Source organism: Amborella trichopoda, chromosome 4 (assembly GCF_054954075.1).
Source record: "Amborella trichopoda isolate Santa Cruz 75 chromosome 4, AtrichopodaSantaCruz75HAP2 v2.0, whole genome shotgun sequence".
NCBI classification, from domain to species: domain Eukaryota; kingdom Viridiplantae; phylum Streptophyta; class Magnoliopsida; order Amborellales; family Amborellaceae; genus Amborella; species Amborella trichopoda.
Window position 1 is genome coordinate 4464927 of NC_142339.1, and position 21471 is coordinate 4486397.

Genomic DNA, 21471 nt, shown 5'->3' on the forward strand with positions numbered 1-21471 from the left:
AAATAGTGGAGTTAAATGCTATTAATATTTATTAAATTGGATATCTTGAAAATACTATTCATTTAAACTACATCGTGGTGCCATGCCATTATCCTTAGCTAGTATGAAATTCTATTTCAAATAAAAAGCATTAATAACTCAAATAAAAGTAAATATCGCTTATCTGTTTTTGAAACTTTTCGTTACAAAATTGATTTTAAAAAATTTAATATAAAAATAAGGGACTTGAAAAAGAATATCTTCATGTAGATTCTTAATAAATGAGGTTTCGATGCTCGTATGCATATTCAATATAAGATTTTGTGTTTTATTTTTTAGTTTCAAGTAATGGTAAATATTATGCACTTTCCTCTTTTTTTTAAAAAAAAAATTTGGATTAAATTTATTTTTAAAAATTTATATTTTTGGTATATGGAATTTGGGAAATAATTTATTGCTTGTAATATATTTCTAGTAAACAAGGTTTTTGTGTATGCATAGGAAGAAAATGAATTCTCAAATTAAATACTTTTCATTTTATATTAGCTTTTAGGAAATAGAAAAATTTATCAAATATACCATTTTGCCTATTTATCAAAGGAACAAGTTTATACAGAGCCTAGGCAACCGATCAAAGTAGCGCCCACTTCAAAAATTTCACTTGAAGGGTTTGTTTTGGTAGCGCCCACTTAAAAAACTTCACTTGAAGGGGTTGTTTTCGTAGCGTCCACTTCAAAAATTTCACTTGAAGGGGTTGTTTTGATGTTTAAATATTTTCAAATTGATCATCTGGACATCAAGATGCATGGATATTAGAAAAAAATAAATTAAAATCCCATGAGTGCAAATTCCACTCTCTCTATTTCCACTGTTACATATAAAAAAAATAAAATCCCATGAGTGAAAATTCGACATATAATCCTTAAAAATATAAAATCCCATGAGTGAAAATTCTACATATAATACTTAAAAATTTATATTTTGGAACCGATTAGTGGGAGTTCTCCGTTTCATGGGTCACTCAAAAAAATTATTTGGCATTTAGTCGGACTATTTTTTCATTCATTGCAATTTTCTCTCTTCTAACAAACTCCAGGATTTTTTTATTTTTCGTGATCTTCTCTCCAAAGATTTTAAGGATGTGTGTGCCAAATTTGATGGAAAAAAATACCTTGGGGCCATCCAAATATTCTAATAAGTATTTTAAAAAGGGAAATTTATCCAATTATCCATTAGAGCGTAACAATTAAAAACTTTACCCCTTTTCTAGATTAATTTCAAAATGCCCATAATTAAAAACTTTACCCCTTTTCTAGATTAATTTCAAAATGCCCATAATTAAAAACTTTACCCCTTTTCTAGATTAATTTCAAAATGCCCATAAAATAATACATGGTCTTGAGTTGTAGTAGTTCCAAATAGATAAATTATTAAATAGTTCTCTCGTTGGATTTTTGATAAATTTCCCTTTAAAAAATCCATGATCCGGATAAGGAATTGCTCTAGACCAATTAGATCCTTATCGGAATTGGGAATCCATAAGGAAACCGCTCATAGCTTGGATTGCGGTTTCCTTAGGTTTCCTTAACGGTTTCCTTGGATTGCAGTTTCCATAAGAAAACCTAGTTTCCATAAGGAAACTGCTCATAGCTTGGATTGCTCCCTTCCCATACATTACCTTATTTTATTATTTTATATATATTTTTTGGACTAATTCTCAAGGAGAGTTGATTCGATTCGCTGATCCGGACCTGACTTCTAGATGACCGATCGCTTGGCCGGTCCGGGTTTTAAACCATCTTTCCAATACTAGATATTTCCTTTGTTACTTAGAATCTGAAACCTCGCCAAATACATGCAAAAATTGAGGATGTTTTTCCAGATTGAGTGGTTTTTCCTCTTGCAAAATTGTAAGAAAAATAAAAGAGCAAGAAAAAGTGAAGGGTGAGGTTTGTGTAAGGTACCATCTTACACTATAACTATAAGTAAAACAAGCTTCTAAATTTTGCTGGTAGATGTAGTTTCGATATCAGAAACTTTATGATAGCTTAAAATCTATGTTCAACCCTAATTATGAAATCAGCCCTTCAATTACACTACTTCATTCAAATTTTTGGTAGGCATTCAAGTTTTTGGTTCCAGGTTGAAGTCTATGGTCATGGTCCTATGCTCTAAATTCAAATCCGACTTTTTTTGTGTGTGTAAATTCCAAAATCCAAACCCATTGACTCCACAAGTTCATAAAAAACAACCACAAATCCCTTTTCAGCAATCCTTTTGTATCACAATCTACAGAACCTAGCATGAAGACTTTCAAGTCTTCAGCTTTGCAAACTTTCCCACTTTTGAGTTTCATTTTATGCATTGCTAACTATCAACTAAACCTCCATTCTAAAGTGGGTGTCTGTGAAACCAGGTTCAATGGGTTGCAAAATCCAGGGTGGTTTCTTTCCTGTTATTTTATCACTGTTAGAAATTTCTCTTTCTGGTTCTTGCTTTTCTTTAGATACCATCTCTGTAGACAAATTTCTTAAAGGAAACCAGACCATAGTCTCTAAAGGAGGTTCCTTTGAACTGGGTTATTTCAGCCCAGGTAAGTCTCAGTACCGGTATATAGGCATCTGGTACAAAGAAATTCATGTCCAAACTGTTGTATGGGTAGCAAACAGAGAAACACCATTGCCAGACACCTCATCTGAACTCAAAATTTCAGGGGATGGAAACTTAGTCCTCTTGAACAAAATCCAAGTCCCAATTTGGTCCACCGATTTGAGTTCCATATCTAGAGCAGTAAAAATAGTATAGGTATGCTTGATCTACGTTATTTTTAAGCTTTAAATTTTATAATTAGATATAAAAATATATTTTATGGCTATCACAAAGATTTCTAGAATTAAAACCCCATTTCTAGACACTATTGAAGGTATGCTTTACTTTGATTGTTTAGAACCTCGGCTCCATAAAAACCACACCCATTTATCTTTCCTGAAAACTAACTAAAAACCAAATAAGGATGCAACCTTATAATGTCGGAAAAGGTAGTTTTAATGTTGGAAAATCTTTTGATTTATCATCTCGACATCGAGATGGATGACCATGAAAAATAAAAAGATTTTAAGTCTCAAAAACAATACATTTTACAACATATTATCTACACCGTCTATTTTCAAGATTTTCATGTGTTTATAGATCTACTTGATTTGAACTATTTTTGAAATTTAAAATTTTATAATTAGATATAAAAATAGATATTGAGATAATCCTAAAAACATTTTACATCAAAATTATACACCACGATAAAATTTGAAGGTGCACCTTACCTCTATAGCTACGGATGCATCCGCATGCCGAACTGCACCCAAAACAAAATATCCAAATAAATTTACGCCGGTGATCAAAATCGTCTTGCCCTTTTGCTTGGGTTTCACGGATCCAGAGGGCCCGGCCCCTCTAGCGTATGCTAAGGTGAGAGATGACTCTTATCAAGCCCTCCAACCACACCATTTCATTCAAATTTTGCATAGCGTCACTGTCTTTAGTTTCCCATGCTTGAAATTCAAGTGTGGAATTTTCCTCTCTCTCTCTCTCTCTCTCTCTCTCTCTCTCTCTGTAAATTCGACACCCATTGAGTCTACATATTCATAAAAAACAATCACAAATTCCTTTTCAGCAATCCCTTTGCATCTCAATCTACAGGACCCAGCATGAAGACTTTCAAGAAAGTCTTCACCCATGCAAACCTTCCCACTTTTGAGTTTCATTTTATGCATTGCTAGCTATCAACTAAACCTCCATTCTAAAGTGGGTGCCTGTGAAAACCAGGTGCAATGGGTTGCAAATTCCAGGTTGGTTTCTTTCCTGTTATTTTATCACTGTTAGCAATTTCTCTTTCTGGTTCTGGTTCGGGTTCTGGTTCTGGTTCTGGCTCTGGCTTTGCTTTAGATACCATCTCTATAGACAAATCTCTTAAAGGAAACCAAACCGTAGTCTCTAAAGGGAATAAGGATGCAGTAAATAAGGAATAAGGATGCAGACAAAGATTCAGTCTCGCTCGTAAACTCGCTCGCTTGACTTCAAAAAAAATGGTGACTCATGACTTCAAAAAAAACTCGTTTTGACTTCAAAAAAAATGGTGACTCATGAACAGCAGTCGCACCACTCGCACCGCTCGCTTGTCTCGCATCATCGCTCGCTTGGATGCACTTTTGTGTGGTGGTACGTAGTGGTACGCGCTTAGGAGTGGATTCGAACCACTGACACAAGGATTTTCAGTCCTTTGCTCTAACCAGCTGAGCTACCTGAACCACTTTCCTAAAGTGTGTTTTCTTCATCGAATAGCGCCCTACCGCCAGAGGAGCTTGCTCAAGGTAAACATGATAGAACAGACCGCTTAACAGCTACTTTTGAAGTCAAGCTGGCAGTTTCCAGCCGGCTCACTTTTCGAGTAGACCACCAATAATAGAAAAGGTAGGGAGGTCCGAGACGGGGCCTGAACTTGTCCTTCTTCGCGTGTTCGCGCTTTATTAGCGAAAAAAGTGCCGTAGCTTGCTTCCCTTGTCAAAGAAAGATATGGAAGGGAAAGCCCAGTTCTATTACAGCTACCGGTCTCTCGTTTCATTGTCTCCAGTAGCACGAGTGGAATGCACCACAGCTGTACTGAGACAACACCGACTTAGCCACGGCTGGCTCGGCTCCTTGCATGCACGACGCAAGGCAAGAATCTTTTCCGTGGTTCGTTCCTAGGCTTGAACACAGGCGCAGCAACTCTACTTGCTTGAATTAATGTGGAACTGAAACAAGAAGGCACGGGTTTCAGAAGTGGGGGGAAGGGACCCGCACCATCAGATAGGGAATAGTGGGGGCAATGTGACCTATGATAGATACATAGAATGAATGGGAGGCACGCACAAAAGCTTCATCAATGTCTATGGTGGGGGCTATTTACCACTTATTCATAAGAAAAAGATATGATGACGGACAGGACGGACTATTCTAGTACCATACCAAAAAAGGGCAATGGGCATGCTACGACACTTTGTGGCCTCCTCTCTGTACCCTTAGAACCAAGCCATCCGTCAATGAATAGGCCTCATGGCCAACAGTTGATCTCCGAATCTTGTTGTTCCGCGAATGACCTCCGCGGGGGGGATATGATCACAAGCTAAAGATTCTTCCTTCGCCACCACTTATCTATACTAGATACTAGAAGAGTGCCCTGCCCATGATTATATACAGACCTTGCTACGAACAACAAGCTTGATAGTACTTTCCTTTCTCTATGAGAATGGAGACTGCTGCCACCTACGTTCATTGATCCGGGCTTTAGCTTATGTCCGGTCCGGGCTTGGACCATGTCTCCCGAACAATCTCAGTACATATGGCCGATCGGGTGTCTCACGAAACAAAAGAAGAAAGGCCTTTTCTGAACCAAAGAATAGAAGACTCGGTCGGTCAGTTCTGAGTTCCCAGGCTGGTCATAGGGAATGCCATGAACAGGGGAGGGAAGCCTCTATTTGCGGTGCCTGATTTCGGATCCGGGGGATTCCGCCAGTGAAGGCTGTGTAGGCAACGAGCAACCTCTGCCATAGTCGCGAGTGCTTTGATGCTACGCATAAAATCGCTCTATTGGGCTCGTTGCGCTAACGACTTCACTCGCATTTACTCTTTGGCTCGCTCAAAGGCTCGCTTTTTGGCTCGCATTTAGGCTCGCATTTAGGCTCGCTCCGTGCTGCAGCACTTCTCTCGTTCCGTGCTTACGCACTTCTCTCGTTCCGTGCTGTAGCACTTCTCTCGTTCCGTGCTTACGCACTTCTCTCGCTCTTTGGCTCGCATTTAGGCTCGCATTTAGGCTCGCTCCGTGCTTACGCACTTCTCTCGTTCCGTGCTTACGCACTTCTCTCGCTCCGTGCTTACGCACTTCTCTGGCTGGGGCTTTGCTCCCTTCCCTTAATCCATGGTTCCAATACCGAAGCGAAGGACAATTCTACACTACACCAGTAGTAGCTCCTTAATACACAATCCATGGAAAGCACTACAGCAAGAACTTGTAGATCATAAGCTGAGCCTTCAACTCCTAAAAAGAGGTCTTCCTTACCTGCCTATAAGGGAACTACTCAAAAAGGTCTTACTGACCTTAAGGCCCATTCTTAGATGCCTTCCAACTCAAGGAACTCTTCATAACTACTAACAAAACAACATTCCTTATAAAAGAAAGGATTAATACCACTAGTCTCCTTCCTTAATCAGGAAGCTACTAACAAGTGGTATTAAGATACTGAAGGAGCATGAGAATCTTATATGACTCCCTCCCTCTTAATAGAGTGGACCGTTACCCCCTTCGCGCTCTCCTCCTCGGGGGGATTGGATATTAGTGTAGTATCTTAGAGTTCCATGGGCAACTATGATTGAAATTTCCCTTGCAATAGCAATAGCTACTTAAGTTAAGGGACACTGGCAATAAAGCAGCTTAGATGAATGTGAACGGGAAAGGAAGGATAGACTAATAGCCTTACGGACTATCTGAACGGGAAGGTCTTTCTTACTGTAATGTTCCTACTTCCTTCGATCGAGTGGGCTTCTTCGGCGAGTAGACGTCTCGAGCTCCCTTAAATGGACGGAACAAGAGCAGGTAGGAACTCTAATAACGACTAAAAGACTACCCGGACTATGTCTATGTTATTTCCCCGCCCCGGAAAACTACTAGTCCTTCAGTCGTTCACTGCGTTCACTCACTCCGTTCGCTACGCTCACTGCGCACTCAGCCGGCAAGGCTTCGTTTGCCCACCGTTCGCTACGCTCTCTCCTTCCAGTCGGTATTCGACAGAGGGCCGTTCCTATTGCTAATTCCGTTCGCTTCGCTCACTCCTTCAGGAAGTCGGTGATATGATAAAACGGCTTCGTGAATCGGTTATAAGATAAGAATTTCTATGTTAGTAGGAACTATTTAGAGTTTCTCACCCCTCCTTCAGTCGTGAACTACGTTCACTGCTCACAGAAGGGAAGAGACAGCCTTCGAAAAGACTACTTGAAGAGAATTCGCTGCTCTTTCTCTTGACTAGAGAACGAAGCAGCAAAGGGTGAGCGCGCTAGCGCGAAAGCCGATTTTTAATAGTTAGCCGCTGCTATTAAGGAGCGAATAAATAATAGCGCGCCGCGCGCTCTCTCAAAGCTGCTTATGCGGCTTATTATCTTTCCGGCCGGTAAATGGGGATATACTAGATAATACTCGCCGTAATTCTCTCTGGAAGTCGCCCCAAATATCAGCACCTCCAGCGGGCTACGTTCGAACTAAACGAGAGTCAGGCTTTCTCCCCGAGAGAACGGACTGATAGGAGGGGGAAGGACCTGCGCCTAGCTAACGGAGTTCACGAGGAACCAACTGAACTTAGTGAAGCGAGGCCTCAAACATCTAATACTGTACTTACTGAACCGAGTGAGGTGATTAGATTATACCACTGTGTTGTGGCGAGAACCAAGCAACCAAGCTTAGGCTTTCGCGCGCCGGGCGCTCTCCCGATTTTTAATAGTTAGCCGCAGCTATTAAGGAGCGAAGAAATAATAGCGCTAGCGTGCTCACTTTTTAGAAGCCAATTTTTGTAGTAAGCCGCTGCTATGCTTACCCTTTGCTGCTTATGCTGCTTACCCTAGCTACTAGAACTACAGGAAGGGCTACTAGAGCTACTACCTACTCAAACTACTAGAGGAAAGAACTGCTACAACTAACCTGAGGGAAAGTCGTAGCTACTCTTCCTCAAGCTAGAACTACAAGAGGGAAGAACTCCAACAACTCACCTAAGGGAAAATCGTAGCTCCCCTTCCCAACCTAGAACTACCATAAGGGAAGAACTACTACGACAACCCGAAGGGCATACGTAGCTCCTCTTCCCAACCTATAAGGGCTTTCTTTGAACGTGGGTTTCACTGCTAGAGGGAAGAGGAGCTACAACAGCCCGAAGGCAACGCTACACTACATAGTAGACCCTCTTCCTCAAGCTATAAGTCTAACTACACCTACTGACTGTACTGACCCGAAGGGCAGAAGCAAGGGGAAGAGGAACTACAACAAGACCCGAAGGCTTTAGAACCTCTTCCTCAAGCTATAACTGGAACTACTACCTTTACCTGACCTTACTGACTGTACCAACTGACTAGAGGGAAGAACTACTACGACAACCCGAAGGGAAATTGGAGCTACTCTTACCTTACCTAACTGACTGACCTACCGAAGGGAGGGAAGGCTTGAAGTCTAAGGGCTTTTGGACTGATAGTTGTTCTTTGCCAAATTCTCTCATATAATAAGAGCGAAAATCAAGCCTGTTTCTAGTTCTAGAACAAGAAGACGCTTGTACCACAGATCGAAACAAACCAGAAGACAAGAGCTCTACGTACTCCTTCAGGAGCATAGATACAACGAACGATCCTTATCATAAATGTTTCATCAAGTAGATTTTTTTACAGTAAGTACCAGTAGTACCCATTGAGTCAGTGTTAAGCTGGCTGCCCCTGCCCATAAAAAGAAGAGAAGAACAAGCAAGTGAGTGCTCCAGAGAAAGAACAGAAAGAAGAGGCGGCATCTCTCGTCGCCTTTACGGACTTTTGCGCTCGGTAATAAGAGCCTAAGCTAGTTGCCGGGATCGAAGGCCGATCAGGATAAAAGAAGACGGCCTACTAGCAAAGAGTTCCGACTTCAAAGCTAGGTTAGCACTCGCGTTAAAACACTAGACCAGAAGCGAGGAAGAGGGCAACTAAAACCAACAGATAAACGCCCGGTGATACCAGTACGGACTTCTGGCAACTTCATCGTACTGGAGCTCGTGAGCGGAAGAAAGAAGAAGATGAAGAACGAGAAGAGAAAGGTAGACCTTTTCCTCATTTCATTCATATGCCTCAGGCCCTAGTCCTATGCCTCCCTCTCCTACAGCACACTACTTCTTTAGTTTAGCCATCCGGAGGGATTGAGCCATCCCCATGGGACGGATGCACCACACCCCGCGACAACCCATCTCGACTATCCTATCCCTATTGTTTTTGGCCCAGAATAAAAAACATTCCTCCGTAGTTATGTTATGCCCAATACGCACCTCCGTATTCCAATCCTACTATCAGAATCAAGCTATCGCATCAAATTAACAGAACTTATACAACTCTACTCTACTAATTCTTCCAATGAGAAACATCCAATCCAATCTCATTCATTCCTCCAAACCCCCATTCTGCTTATAATTCCAGTTGGATACCTAGACCACGACTTCAACCCACACACCTAACGACCTACACATCTTGCAAATAGGAAAACCATCAGATACCAAGAAACTCCATCACTAGACAACAAAGACATTGGGCTCTTATGTATTCTTTTGTTATCTATAACCCTACCCTCTTAACCCCCCGGCTCGGAGAAGCCATCGGATGGGCTCTCCTCGCCCCAATACAACTCTATTTGACTTTGAGTTTGATCCTACTAAGAAATTAAGTTAAATAATATAATAGAATACAATACTTACTGAAATACAAGATAAAAGACAAGAAGCTGCAGGCCTGAGATAAGGGGATGGCCTTCTCTCGGGAGACATGGCCACAATCCTTCCTATCCGCCTACGGTACTACTAGTAGGTAGCTATCTACAAGTGGGTAGCTCCCGCCATGGAATAGTATTCCATTAGAGAGCTACTACGATAGGAAGATAAGATAGGTCTGAGCCTTACTCCTTTGCCTCAGTCGCGGCTCAGGGGCATAGAGGCCTTTCAAATTGAAAATGAGCTAGAAGCCTTCTTTTCTTAGCTATGTAGGGTACTACAAAGGACTCCTGAGATAGGCGCACGCAGCTAGAGGCCATAGATTCAGTCTCTTCCTGCTTTCAGTAACTGAACCTGACAGAGGGCATAGGCACTACTGGAAGCCTACCTTACCTTATAGTATAGGGTGGGTAGGAAATACAAACTACTGGAAGCCCTGCCCTGTAGGGCCTAAGGACGACTCTTCCCTTTCCTAAGGGAAAGCCAGGGAGTAAGGAATGGAAAGGGCTTCGCCTTACTCGTTCGGCTGCCTCACTCGCTCAGGAAAGAAAAGATTGACTACTACAAACCTTATAAAGCTTCAAACATTTTGGAGCTTATTCTATCAGCCAGTTCTTGCCTGCTCGTGTGACTGTTCCTGCGGATATGCAAAAGCGGCTTATGCTTTGAATGCTGGTCATAAGTTTCAGCTGCTTGCTGGTTTCAAACCTGATAATCTATATTGGTTCAAACATGAAGTAACGAGGCAAGCCAATGCCGCTTCTGATCAATGAGGAAGAACGACAGCGGGTAATGAGCACACCTTCATCCAATGTGGTCTGCTCTCATTTATTTCAATCCCGCAGCTGGTACAGGAAGAGGTTTGAAGCTTTAGGGCCTTCCGGAAATAGAAATAAGGGCCAAAGTTCCTCTCCTTTAAAGGCTTTCGCGCGCCGCGCGCTCTCTCAAAGCTGCTTACCGATTTTTAATAGTTAGCCGCAACCTGCTATTAAGGAGCGAAGAAATAATAGCGCGCCGCGCGCTCTACCTTTGCTGCTTATGATGCTTACCTTTATAGTCGAGCGACTTCGTTCCTGTCAATTTTGCAAGCGCCAGTCTTTCTTTCAAATCGGCAGGCAAATGTTGCAACTACTGAAGGCCATTCGAGCGAGTCTCCTCAACATGCTGGGCTGGTTCCATTCTTATGTGTATCTCCATCCGTTCCAGTACCGAGTGATTTATTGCAGCAACTTTTTGCTGTCTTGAGCATGAGCCAGGGTACAACTGATTCTGCTGCTTCTTCTGCTAAGACTTTGCATCAGGCATCAGGTACTCATCTTTCCTCGATACAGGTCTTTGGAGGGCAGTTCATCTTCTTCCCCTGATTCTGGATTCTGGAGCATCTAACCATATGACGGGTAACTCTTCTATGTTTACCTCTTAGATTATACCGCCTCGTGTCCTTCTTGCTGACTTCTTGCTTTACCTATTCAAAAAGCAAGTCTATCTCCTTCTTTGTCTTTGTCCAAAGTTCTTTATATTCCTAAATTGGACCCTTTCCATCCATTAGTCTTAGTCTTTTTGCGAAAACCTTGAACGGTTCTGTGACTCTCTTTCCTTCTCATTGTGTCATTCAGGACCGGGAAGATGATTGGACGAGGTAAAGAGAGAGAGGGACTCTACTTTATGTTATGGATGCTATGTATGAATGATCTTTTCTATTTCATAGGAGATCCTGGTCCTTCATTTATAGTTATCGCATTAACCGGTCTGGAATTAGGTGTAGCTATATCACAAGCTCATGTTTCTACGATCTCAATTTGTATTTACTTGAATGATGCTACAAATCTCCATCAAATAAAACTTTGCGAATATTCTAATTGAACAAAAGCGAGAAGGCGAAGCCGCTTTACCGAATTCAAATGAAACCCAAGTAAGGTCGGAAAAGGAGATCCAAATGTCCCATCAATAAAGTGAGTCGAGAATTTATGCTTCAATAAAAAAGCCCCGCTCCCTAATGTGAATGAGCAGCGAAACCAGCTTTTTGGAAGATGTCTGCTGTGGGCCTTTCTTACCAAAAAAGTGGATAGGCACTCTCGGAACACCTGCGGAAAGAGAAGAAAAGAACCAATGACATCATCCCAAGCCGATTGCTTCTCTCGAAATGGTAATGGTAGTGATGGTGGTTGTCTATCGATGTAGTTCCAAGTCTTCGATGTCCCTCGGAGACTGACAATAGTCATAATTTGTACTAACTGAGTATGAGTAGTAGAATGGGATTGATGATGATCGCTCCTTAAGACCCAGATCTCCTGGTTTGTGAGCCGGGTTCAACCCTTGGCACGAGATGCCGTTACACCATATACGGTAGGCGAAAGACCAAGCACAAATCTCGATGATTAAACATTTTGGTATTTCGACATGTGATTCACTGCCGAAAGCTCCTTCTTGTACGCTAGCACTTGAGGGAGGTGGTTAACTGTAGTCACTTCCCCCGCATAGTACATCAATCCTAATCTACAGGAGTAGTAGGAAGAGATGCTCCCCTAGTCACCGATCCCATCGTATACTCTTTATTAACGATGTTGGTGAACCACAAGATTATTAGTCGCAGAATGCTGGTGAGGAAAGGGAATCATAGCTATAGAAACATAATAGGTAAGCCTAAGATTCTTAGTTACAGATGGAATCGTATACCTTGAATAAGAAGTTGGGTTGGGTCGCCCAACTTCGAACCTTTCAATAAAGGTCGATCGATCCCTACCCTGATTCACCGTTTCTAACACGTATGTAATAGATGTTTGAGATTTCCTCTGCTCCCTATTGAGAAAGTGCAATCCGACTCAACAGATTTTGGTAAGGGAGCCCTAGCCAACTGGAATAGAAGCCCGGGTATCATTATAGTGTCGGTGAAAATAACTCGTGTTCCTACTCCCCACGATGACTCGAATAGTGTTGCTGACACCCCTACTAAACTATGTTCCGGATCCACCTATCTGGCATGAGCCTCTCTTAAAGAAGAGCACTCCGCTAAGATGGACTCCTCTATTCAATCCGCCCTACTATTCGCCGATTCCAAACCTTGGGTTCTCGCCCCTCCGCGCCAATGAGAGGTTCGGGCCAGACCCTACCCAAAGAAGAAGAAATGCCGTACCCTTATCGACAAGCGAGATGTCGTGGTCGAACCCTGCCTTCAGGAGTGTGTTGTTTCAACTTTATACCTTTCTTCAATAGGAGAGCCCGGATCGGGAAAACAAAGGAATACTAAGGGAGTCTCTTGATTCGATTTCGGGAGCGAAAGGTCGGGAGGAACAACAGGATAGGGAAATGAGTTGTTCGATATGGTTATTCGGCCTCCTCTCATAATTCCTAGACGACCTCACGAATCCTTGTGACGCTGCGGAACCGGATTGAAAGACGCAGCAACACCTTTGATGCTCGGAATCATTGACTTGCATAACGATCTCTTTTTCTCCCCAATCCTTATTCCGGTTCTCGTATTATGGATGTTGGTTCGAGCCTTACCTTATAGAATAAGGACTGTAAAAGAAATCCAATCCCGCAAAGGATTGTTCATGGAACTACTATAGAGATTCTTCGGACCATCTCCCCAACCAAGTCTTATTCTGATGTTCATCGCTGTGCCCTCATCCGCCCTGCCATACCCGATGGACGAAATAGTGGTAAATCCAGCCATCACTGTCAAAGCTATCGGACATCAATGGTATCGGAGTGCGCCCCTTAACGAGAGGGAGGTGCAGCGCGTCTGGCTTACCGGTGGGGAAGAATACCCCATTCTCCGACGTCGAGAAAGTGGAGGGACCTTAGCATGCCCGAAAGGGGAGTAGGTTAGACCGGCCCCGCCCGAAATCACGTTGTTTTATCAATTAGGAAAGTCTCCCCCCATTCACTTCTTTAGGGATAGAGCCGGCCGAGAAATAACCCGATGGAATCTGGACTTGAGTGCGTGAATATGCCGAAACATTACTATACACTTCGTAGGTATAAACACTTGAATATGCCTCCACGGGAAGGAAGAATTGTCGAATAAGCGACCTAAAGGATTTTCCGTGGGATAGGAAACACTCGGCCATGGGTGTCGATTCCTCCTCAATCTCATCCATCGGGTCTGAGTATTTCTTCATCACTCCAGAGAGACTTTATAATTAGATATAAAAATATATTTTATGGCAATCACAAAAATTTTCAGTATTAAAACCACATTTCTAGATACTATTGAAGGTACGCTTTACTTTGATTGTTTAGGGCCTCTGCTCTATAAAAACCACACCCATTTATCTTTATTGAAAACTAACTAAAAACCTTATAATGTCGGAAAAGGTAGTTTTAATGTTGGAAAATCCTTTGATTGATTATCTCGACATCGAGATGGATGACCATAAAAAATAAAAAGATTTTAAGTCTCAAAAATAGTACATTTTACAACATATTATCTACACCGTCCATTTTCAAGATTTTCATGTGTTTATAAATCTACTTTATTTGAATTATTTTTTAAATTTAAACTTTTATAATTAGATGTAAAAATAGATTTTGAGATAATCCTAAGAACATTTTACATCAAAATTATACACCATGATAAAATTTGAAGGTGCACCTTACCTCTACAGGGACGGATGCATCGGCATGCCAAATTGCACCCAAAACAAAATATCCAAATAAATTTAGGCTGGTGATCAAAATCGTCCTGCTCTTTTGCTCGGCTTTCACGGATCCAGAGGGCCCGGCCCCTCTAGCGTATGCTAAGGTGGGAGATGACTCTTATCAAGCCCTCCAATCACACAATTTCATTCAAATTTTGCATAGCGTTACAGTCTTTAGTTTCAAGGTTCAATTCTACGGTCGTGGTCCCATGCTTGAAATTCAAGTGTGGAATTTTCCTCTCTCTCTCTCTCTCTCTCTCTCTCTCTCTCTAAATTCCACACCCATTGAGTCCATATATTCATAAAAAACAATCACTAATTCCTTTTCAGCAATCCCTTTTCATCTCAATCTACAGAACCCAGCATGAAGACTTTCAAGAAAGTCTTCACCCTTGCAAACCTCCCACTTTTGAGTTTCATTATATGCATTGCTAACTATCAACTAAACCTCCATTCTAAAGTGGGTGCCAGTGAAAACCAGGTGCAATGGGTTGCAAATTCCAAGTTCGTTTCTTTCCTGTTATTTTATCACTGTTAGCGATTTCTCTTTCTGTTTCTGGTTCGGGTTCTGGTTCTGGTTCGGGTTCTGGTTCTGGTTCTGGTTCTTGCTCTGGCTTTGCTTTAGATACCATCTCTATAGACAAATCTCTTAAACGAAACCAAACCGTAGTCTCTAAAGGTGGTGTCTTTGAACTCAGCCCAGATAAGTTGCAATCCTGGTATATAGGCATCTGGTACAAAGAAATTCATGTCCAAACTGTTGTATGGGTAGCTAACCGTGAAACACCATTGCCGGACACCTCATCTGAACTCAAAATTTCAGGGAATGGAAACTTAGTCCTCTTGAACAAAACCCAAGTCCCAATTTGGTCCACCGATTTGAGTTCCACATCTGGAGCTGCAAATTCCTCCTCTGCTGTTTTATTAGACAATGGGAATCTGGTTCTAAAGGAGGCTGGATCTTCAAGAGTTATGTGGCAGAGTTTTGATCATCCCACGGATACATGGTTACCAGGAGGAAAGATGGGATTGAACAAGAAGACTAGGCAAAACCAATTGCTCAAATCTTGGAGGAATTCAGAGGACCCATCACCTGGGCTCTTCTCCCTCGGACTCGACCCGAATGGAACTAAACAGTATCTTGCATATTGGAATGGAAGCAAAAGGTATTGGAGTTCTGGGGAGTGGGATGGGCACATCTTCAGTGCAGTCCCAGAGATGAGATTGAATTACATTTACAATTTCAGCTTCATTGATAACGAGAATGAGAGCTACTATAATTACTCCTGCTATGATAATACCACCATCTTACGGTTTGTGATGGATGTAACTGGGCTGATCCGGCAGTATTCGTTGAATGAGCAGAAACAAACGTGGAACCTATTTGTGTCACTGCCTAGAGACCCCTGTGATATCTATGCCATTTGTGGACCCTTCGCAAGCTGCAGCCAAAAATTACCCTTTTGCAGCTGCATCCCTGGTTTTGAACCCAAGTTTCCTCATAAATGGAATTTGGGTGAGTGGTTTGGAGGGTGTGTTAGAAAGACCAAGTCGCAGTGTGGCTTCCGCAATGGCGAGAGAGATGGGTTTTGGCCAATTAATACAACAGAAGTATGGGAAAAATCGATTCCATCGACAGTTGTGGATACCAAAGATTGTGAGGCTTGGTGTTTGGCAAACTGTTCTTGCACTGCTTATGCACAGAATTCTGGCAGTGACACTTGCTACACATATACTGGAGATATTCTGAATCTAAAAGAAGAGGAGACAACATACAAGCTTTACATTCGGGCTGCTTCTTCTGATCTGTTTCCTAATTCTAGTAGAAACGAGAACAAAAAATTACCAAAGATCATAGCTGTGTGCTCTGTTATCTGTGGATGAAACTGGCTCCAAGAAGGACCGAGATGGACGGGTCACTAATGATATTCAATTACAAAGATTTGAAAAGTGCAACTAAGAACTTCTCGCAGAAAATTGGAGGTGGGAGTTTTGGTTCAGTGTTTATAGGCTATCTGAGTGATGGGACGCATGTTGCCATTAAGAGGCTAGAGGGACATAGTCAAGGAGAGAAGCAATTCAGAGCAGAGGTGTCCACCATCGGAACAATACAACACATCAACTTGATCCAACTACGAGGATTCTGCGCACAAGGATCTAGGAGATTATTGGTGTATGAATATATGTCCAATAGTTCCTTGAATTTTCATTTATTTCGAGAAGGTCCTGACTGTTTGAGCTGGAAAACAAGATACAATATCGCACTTGGAACGGCTAGAGGGATAGCTTATTTACATGGAAATTGCAGAGAGTGCATAATACATTGTGACATCAAGCCGGGAAACATACTTTTGGACCATGACTTCAGCCCAAAGTTGACGGATTTCGGGTTAGCAAAGCTAATGAGTCGGGAATTCAGCCGTGTTTTAACTACCATTAGAGGAAGCATTGGGTATCTAGCACCAGAGTGGCTTTCTGATGAGGCCATAACCACCAAAGCAGATGTATATAGTTATGGAATGACATTGCTAGAACTTATCTCAGGTAGGAGAAATGCAGACTGGGAAAGAGGTTTCTTCTTCCCTGCTGAAGTGTTGGTGAAAATGATGGATGGCAAGGATCTGGCAATGTTGGACCCTAGGCTTAAGGGTGTCGCTGATGTGGAGGAGGTAGCTCGTGCTTGTAGGGTGGCAGGTTGGTGTGTGCAAGAGGAGGAGGGATCTAGGCCGACCATGGAACAGGTGGTCCGTGTCCTGGAAGGCGTAGTAAACGTGGATAGGCCTCTGTTATTGAGGACCCTTGAGGTGTTTGAGTACAACTGAAGGGTAATTGTATGGTTAGTTAGTTGATTCAGATGTGTTGAGGTGTGGAAGGTGTTGAGATTAAGAAGGCCCCTATGATATGAAGAAAACTAGGACAACATCTCTGTAAAAATGGGGGTCCTGGTAGCATGTATTTGTTGCATTTATTCGGTACTTAGTTATCCAAAATAGAGTAACTTTCTATTATGTTTTAACAAGTCCTTTTATTTGTGTGAACATTTATATATAATAGAAACAATATTCAATTTTGTGGTGGTTCTTTCATTGTATATATAAAGGTAATACAATTGTGCAATACACATTTTTCTATCTACATTTTCCCATCCGGTTACATTCTCTTCTCAAAATGAAAAGACAATATTTTTATTGTGGGATTTCCAAAAACTGGAATTGAATATTGTCTCTATTACTCCCCCTCAAACTCGGCTGAGGAGGCATTTGAAGCACATATCTCGAAAAACATCTCGCGGCAAATGCGTGGTGAATATATAGGCTGCTTGATTGCGAGAGGAAACTAAATGAGTGATAAGTAAACCAAGAACAAACTCTTCACGCACAAACGTTAGTCTAACTCAAGGTGCTTTGTCCATGCATTAAAAACAAGATTAACTGTCATATAAAGAGCGCTAATATTGTCACAAAAAAGTATTGGTGGCTGAGGAAGGGGTAACTTAATATCCCGAAGAATAAAATAAAACCATTTTAATTCTGCAACAATGGATGCTATAGATCGGTATTTCGAGCTATAGTCGATTGTTTCTTAGCACTCCAAGATATGCAGTTGGAATCAAGATAAGTACAGAAGCTAGTAGTCGAATGACGAATGGTTGGACACCAGCCCAATCTGCATTAGGGAAGGCATATAACTCAGGGGAATAAACAGATAATATTATTAAACTATAATATTGTGTACCATTAAGATACAAAGAATTCGCTTAATTGCCTGAAAATATGCAATTGTAGGGCGTGCATAAATTAACACGTTATATTAACACTATAGGAAAGGTTTGGCCTAATGTATTGGAGTGCACCAACAATGCCTCAATAGAGAGAAGGACTAGGAAATGAATCAAAATTTTTTAGTGGTTCTTTCGTTTTATATATAATGATAATACAATTGTGTAATACACACTTTTCTATCTTGTTACATACAATATACACTTTTCTATCTTGTTACATTCTCATCTTAAAAAAACATGACAATATTTCTATTGTGGACTTTCCAAAAACTGGAATTGGATATTGTTTCTATTAATAACCACCACATATTCACATAGTTTTCAGCTAGAAAATCAGGTGAAGAGATGGTGGAAGTAGTAGTTGATTACCTCAAACCTCCTACAGAATACAAGGGACTATACTCAAAATTGCCACCGAAAACCACGAGGCTAAAACGGATGTGCTCGTCACCCCTTTAGCAAGTTCCCAACACTTCTACAGAGAATAGCATGTCACCCTGTTTGAAATTGTGGCTGAAAGCTGCATGAGAATAAACTGGATATACTCGTTACTCCTAATATCAGTGCTCTCTTTGTTTATTCTCAAAACCCAAATTTCCCCCTAGAAACTATGCTGAGTATAAAATCTAATGAGACCATTCGACCATCTCGCTCGACAACTGTCTGACATAGGTTTGCATAATATTTCTCATATCCGGATATACTATCACTATCAGATAAACCTAGTGAACATGATGGTGCTCCCAATTCTCATGTTCCAAAACAGGTTGAAATCTAGCAGGCTCCTGTCTAACCCAAGTAAGAGCATGAAACTCTAGGAAATAGAGAGTGTCGCACAAACTTAACAAAGAGATAGAATGACAAGGTATAGTTGGGATCGTGGTGGCAGCACCCTAGTCATTACGTTGTGGTTTTTCATTCTTATTGACAAAATAAAATTGAAAATATAATGGTTGATATTAGCCATATTGAGACACATGAAAAACACAAAATAAAATCGTAAATACAACAAAAATTACGCGTGCCCGCGCTCGCCAAATATTGAGAAAGAATAAAAAGTTTTATTAATTAAAAGAGTAATTATCCTATAAGACCCTCCCACACACATGTGTGTAGGACCTTAAAAGATCACCATTAAATTTGATACGGTTCTCTAAAAAAGTTATCACAATGGGACTTAACTTTTCTAGATATCTATGCCAAATTTAATGGTGATCATTTGATATCTTATAGACATGGACGTGGAAATGTCTTACATGATCATTACTCTAATTAAAAATAGTATAAAAACATCATCCACCCTCTCGTCAAAGGACACATGCCTATCAAACGTTCTGCCTACCTATGACCTTCACGTCTCAACTTTAATGCCTCCTTAAAAGCATTGTTGGAAGGATCAACTCGGGCCGAGCACTCAGCTCGGTATTTGAGTAAGCCGAGTACTTGACAGCAGTCTTGAGTAACTCGACTTGGGTTGGGCCGAGTTCTGGCCAAAACCAAAAATGTTTATAAAATAAAAAAAAATAAAAATGACGAAAAATATGTTTAAAAAGTAAAACTAAAATTAAACTAAACACAGCTAAATAACGTTGAAAAAGGTATTGAAAAGTGGATTTTTAAGAATCAATTTGTGACGGAAGAATTTTAAAAATAATTTAAAAAATATATATAAATATAAATATTCATAGCCAAACTACTTTATAATCTTTGCCAAAATGATAGAAAACATAAAAATCCATAATACAATAAAATTTCTTGTTTTTCTCTATTTTGATAATGTTTTTAAATTTTTTTAAGATCCCAAATTGGACTACCCAACTCAGAGATACTCGGCGTCGCCAGTGTGGGGAGGCTGAGTTTACTCGCCCGAGTAATTATGAAGCGCATGAGAGGCTATGTCTCACGCTAATGCCGCCTCCCATATATAGCTTGCAATTGAGATAAATCAAATAGAAGTAAACCTTATCCTAAGATTAACGTCGATGGCCCAACTAAAACAAACCTCTCCTATTCTCTCCTTATTCTGCCTATCATCATCATCAAAACTTTTGAGTCTGCTACATGAATTCCAGTTCATCATTTTATTCTATTTAGTGTTGTCAAATTCACTTCACTTCAGTTGAAGAGGTTGAAGCCTTCGGATTTTAAGCCCAGACTGAAGCGAAGCAAAGTCTGGTACTACCACTTTAGTTTGATTCGGTTCGTTTTGGGCCGCTTCGGTCAGATTCAGGTATGCATCGGGACGATTCGGTCAAAGCTTCAGCCTCTTTGACCTAAGAAAAGAAATATCTATACAAAAGTATTTTTTTAAAACAAAGAAATTAACTTTTCAGTTTTTATATATTTTAGTATAAAAATATCTATTTTTTTTATATTAATTTGTCCAAAGCCTTCCCCTAAACACCGAATTGCTTCATTTTTCTCATCAAACCGAAAAAGACACCGAAGCGAATCTGATGACATTGGTTCGATTAAGGGCTATACAATCATGTCCTTAAGTGTTTCACATTACTTCCAATCATATCCTCTTGAGCCTACCTTTTGTTTTGTATATATATTTTTTAAATGTGGTTTCACGTCGTCAAGCTTTGTTTTACCAGATTTTTGTAATAGATTCAATGAGAAAGGCGACCCACAACTGCATGCGACAAGCTATCTACTCACTGTCCCTATGTTACACGATAGACCAATACCTTTAAAGGTTCTATTCGCCCATAGTCTCACAAGAGACGTCATTACCCCTTACAATGATTTTGTAAGGGACTACCCAGAAGCCTATATATATAGCTAATGGGATAAGGGAATGGTTTCTATATTTCCCCTATTGTAAAGCTATATACTTACCCCCCATTCAGCCATCCAATTTAGATCAAGCGAAGTATTGGCTGTTTGATTTTTTTTCTACAAATTATATGAATATGAAATTTGGTACGTGTCATCATCTTAATGGGGACGCACTTAAAACAAATATTAAAAGTTTATTTTTGATAAAATATAGCCCCCTAAACTTTCAGAAAAATTATTGATATTTTATTTTATTGAAATATTTTTTTTATATTTTTTACCGGTGGGAGTTTAAGAGAGGAGTGGACGCCCAAATGGCGCATGCATGTCAGGCCTCCTGCCGACCAACAATCTTGCCTCCTTAAAAGCAGTGTTGGAAGGATCAACTCGGGCTGAGAACTTAGCTCGGAGTCTCAGTAAGCCGAATACTCGGTCTTAGTCGGAGTACCTTGGCTCGAGTTGGGCAGAGTTCTGGCCAAACCCAAAAGTGCTTATAAAATAAAATAAAAAAAAAATATGTTTAAAAAGTACAACGAAAATTAAACTAAACACACCCAAATGAGGTTAAAAAAGTATTCGAAAATAGATTTTTAAGAATCAATTTGTGACGGAGGAATTTTAGAAATAATCTAAAAAGAAAAAATATAAAAATACGTATTTATAGCCAAAACACTTTCTAATTTTTGCCAAAATAACAAAAAACATAAAAAATCATATTGCTAAAAAAATTCTTCTTTTTCTAAATTTTTATAATATTTTTAACTTTTTT

General features: G+C 40.6%; 1 protein-coding gene, 1 long non-coding RNA gene and 1 other non-coding gene across 3 annotated transcripts; 2 read left to right on the forward strand and 1 right to left on the reverse strand.

The window, feature by feature from the left end:
• Nucleotides 1–4209: 4209 nt before the first annotated feature.
• TRNAF-GAA (transfer RNA phenylalanine (anticodon GAA)) lies at nt 4210–4283 on the reverse strand. The gene has a single exon. It is a non-coding gene; the product is annotated as a tRNA-Phe (tRNA).
• A 1326-nt stretch (nt 4284–5609) lies between these two features.
• LOC148782210 (uncharacterized) lies at nt 5610–8494 on the forward strand. Its single transcript, XR_016053871.1, has 2 exons — nt 5610–5695; nt 5816–8494. It is a non-coding gene; the product is annotated as an uncharacterized LOC148782210 (long non-coding RNA).
• A 5992-nt stretch (nt 8495–14486) lies between these two features.
• Nucleotides 14487–17207, forward strand: LOC18439296 (G-type lectin S-receptor-like serine/threonine-protein kinase At2g19130). The gene is given in 2 exon segments (XM_088864446.1): nt 14487–16013; nt 16016–17207. Coding segments are annotated over 2 exon segments (2334 nt in total). The 5' UTR covers nt 14487–14623; the 3' UTR covers nt 16960–17207.
• Nucleotides 17208–21471: the final 4264 nt, after the last annotated feature.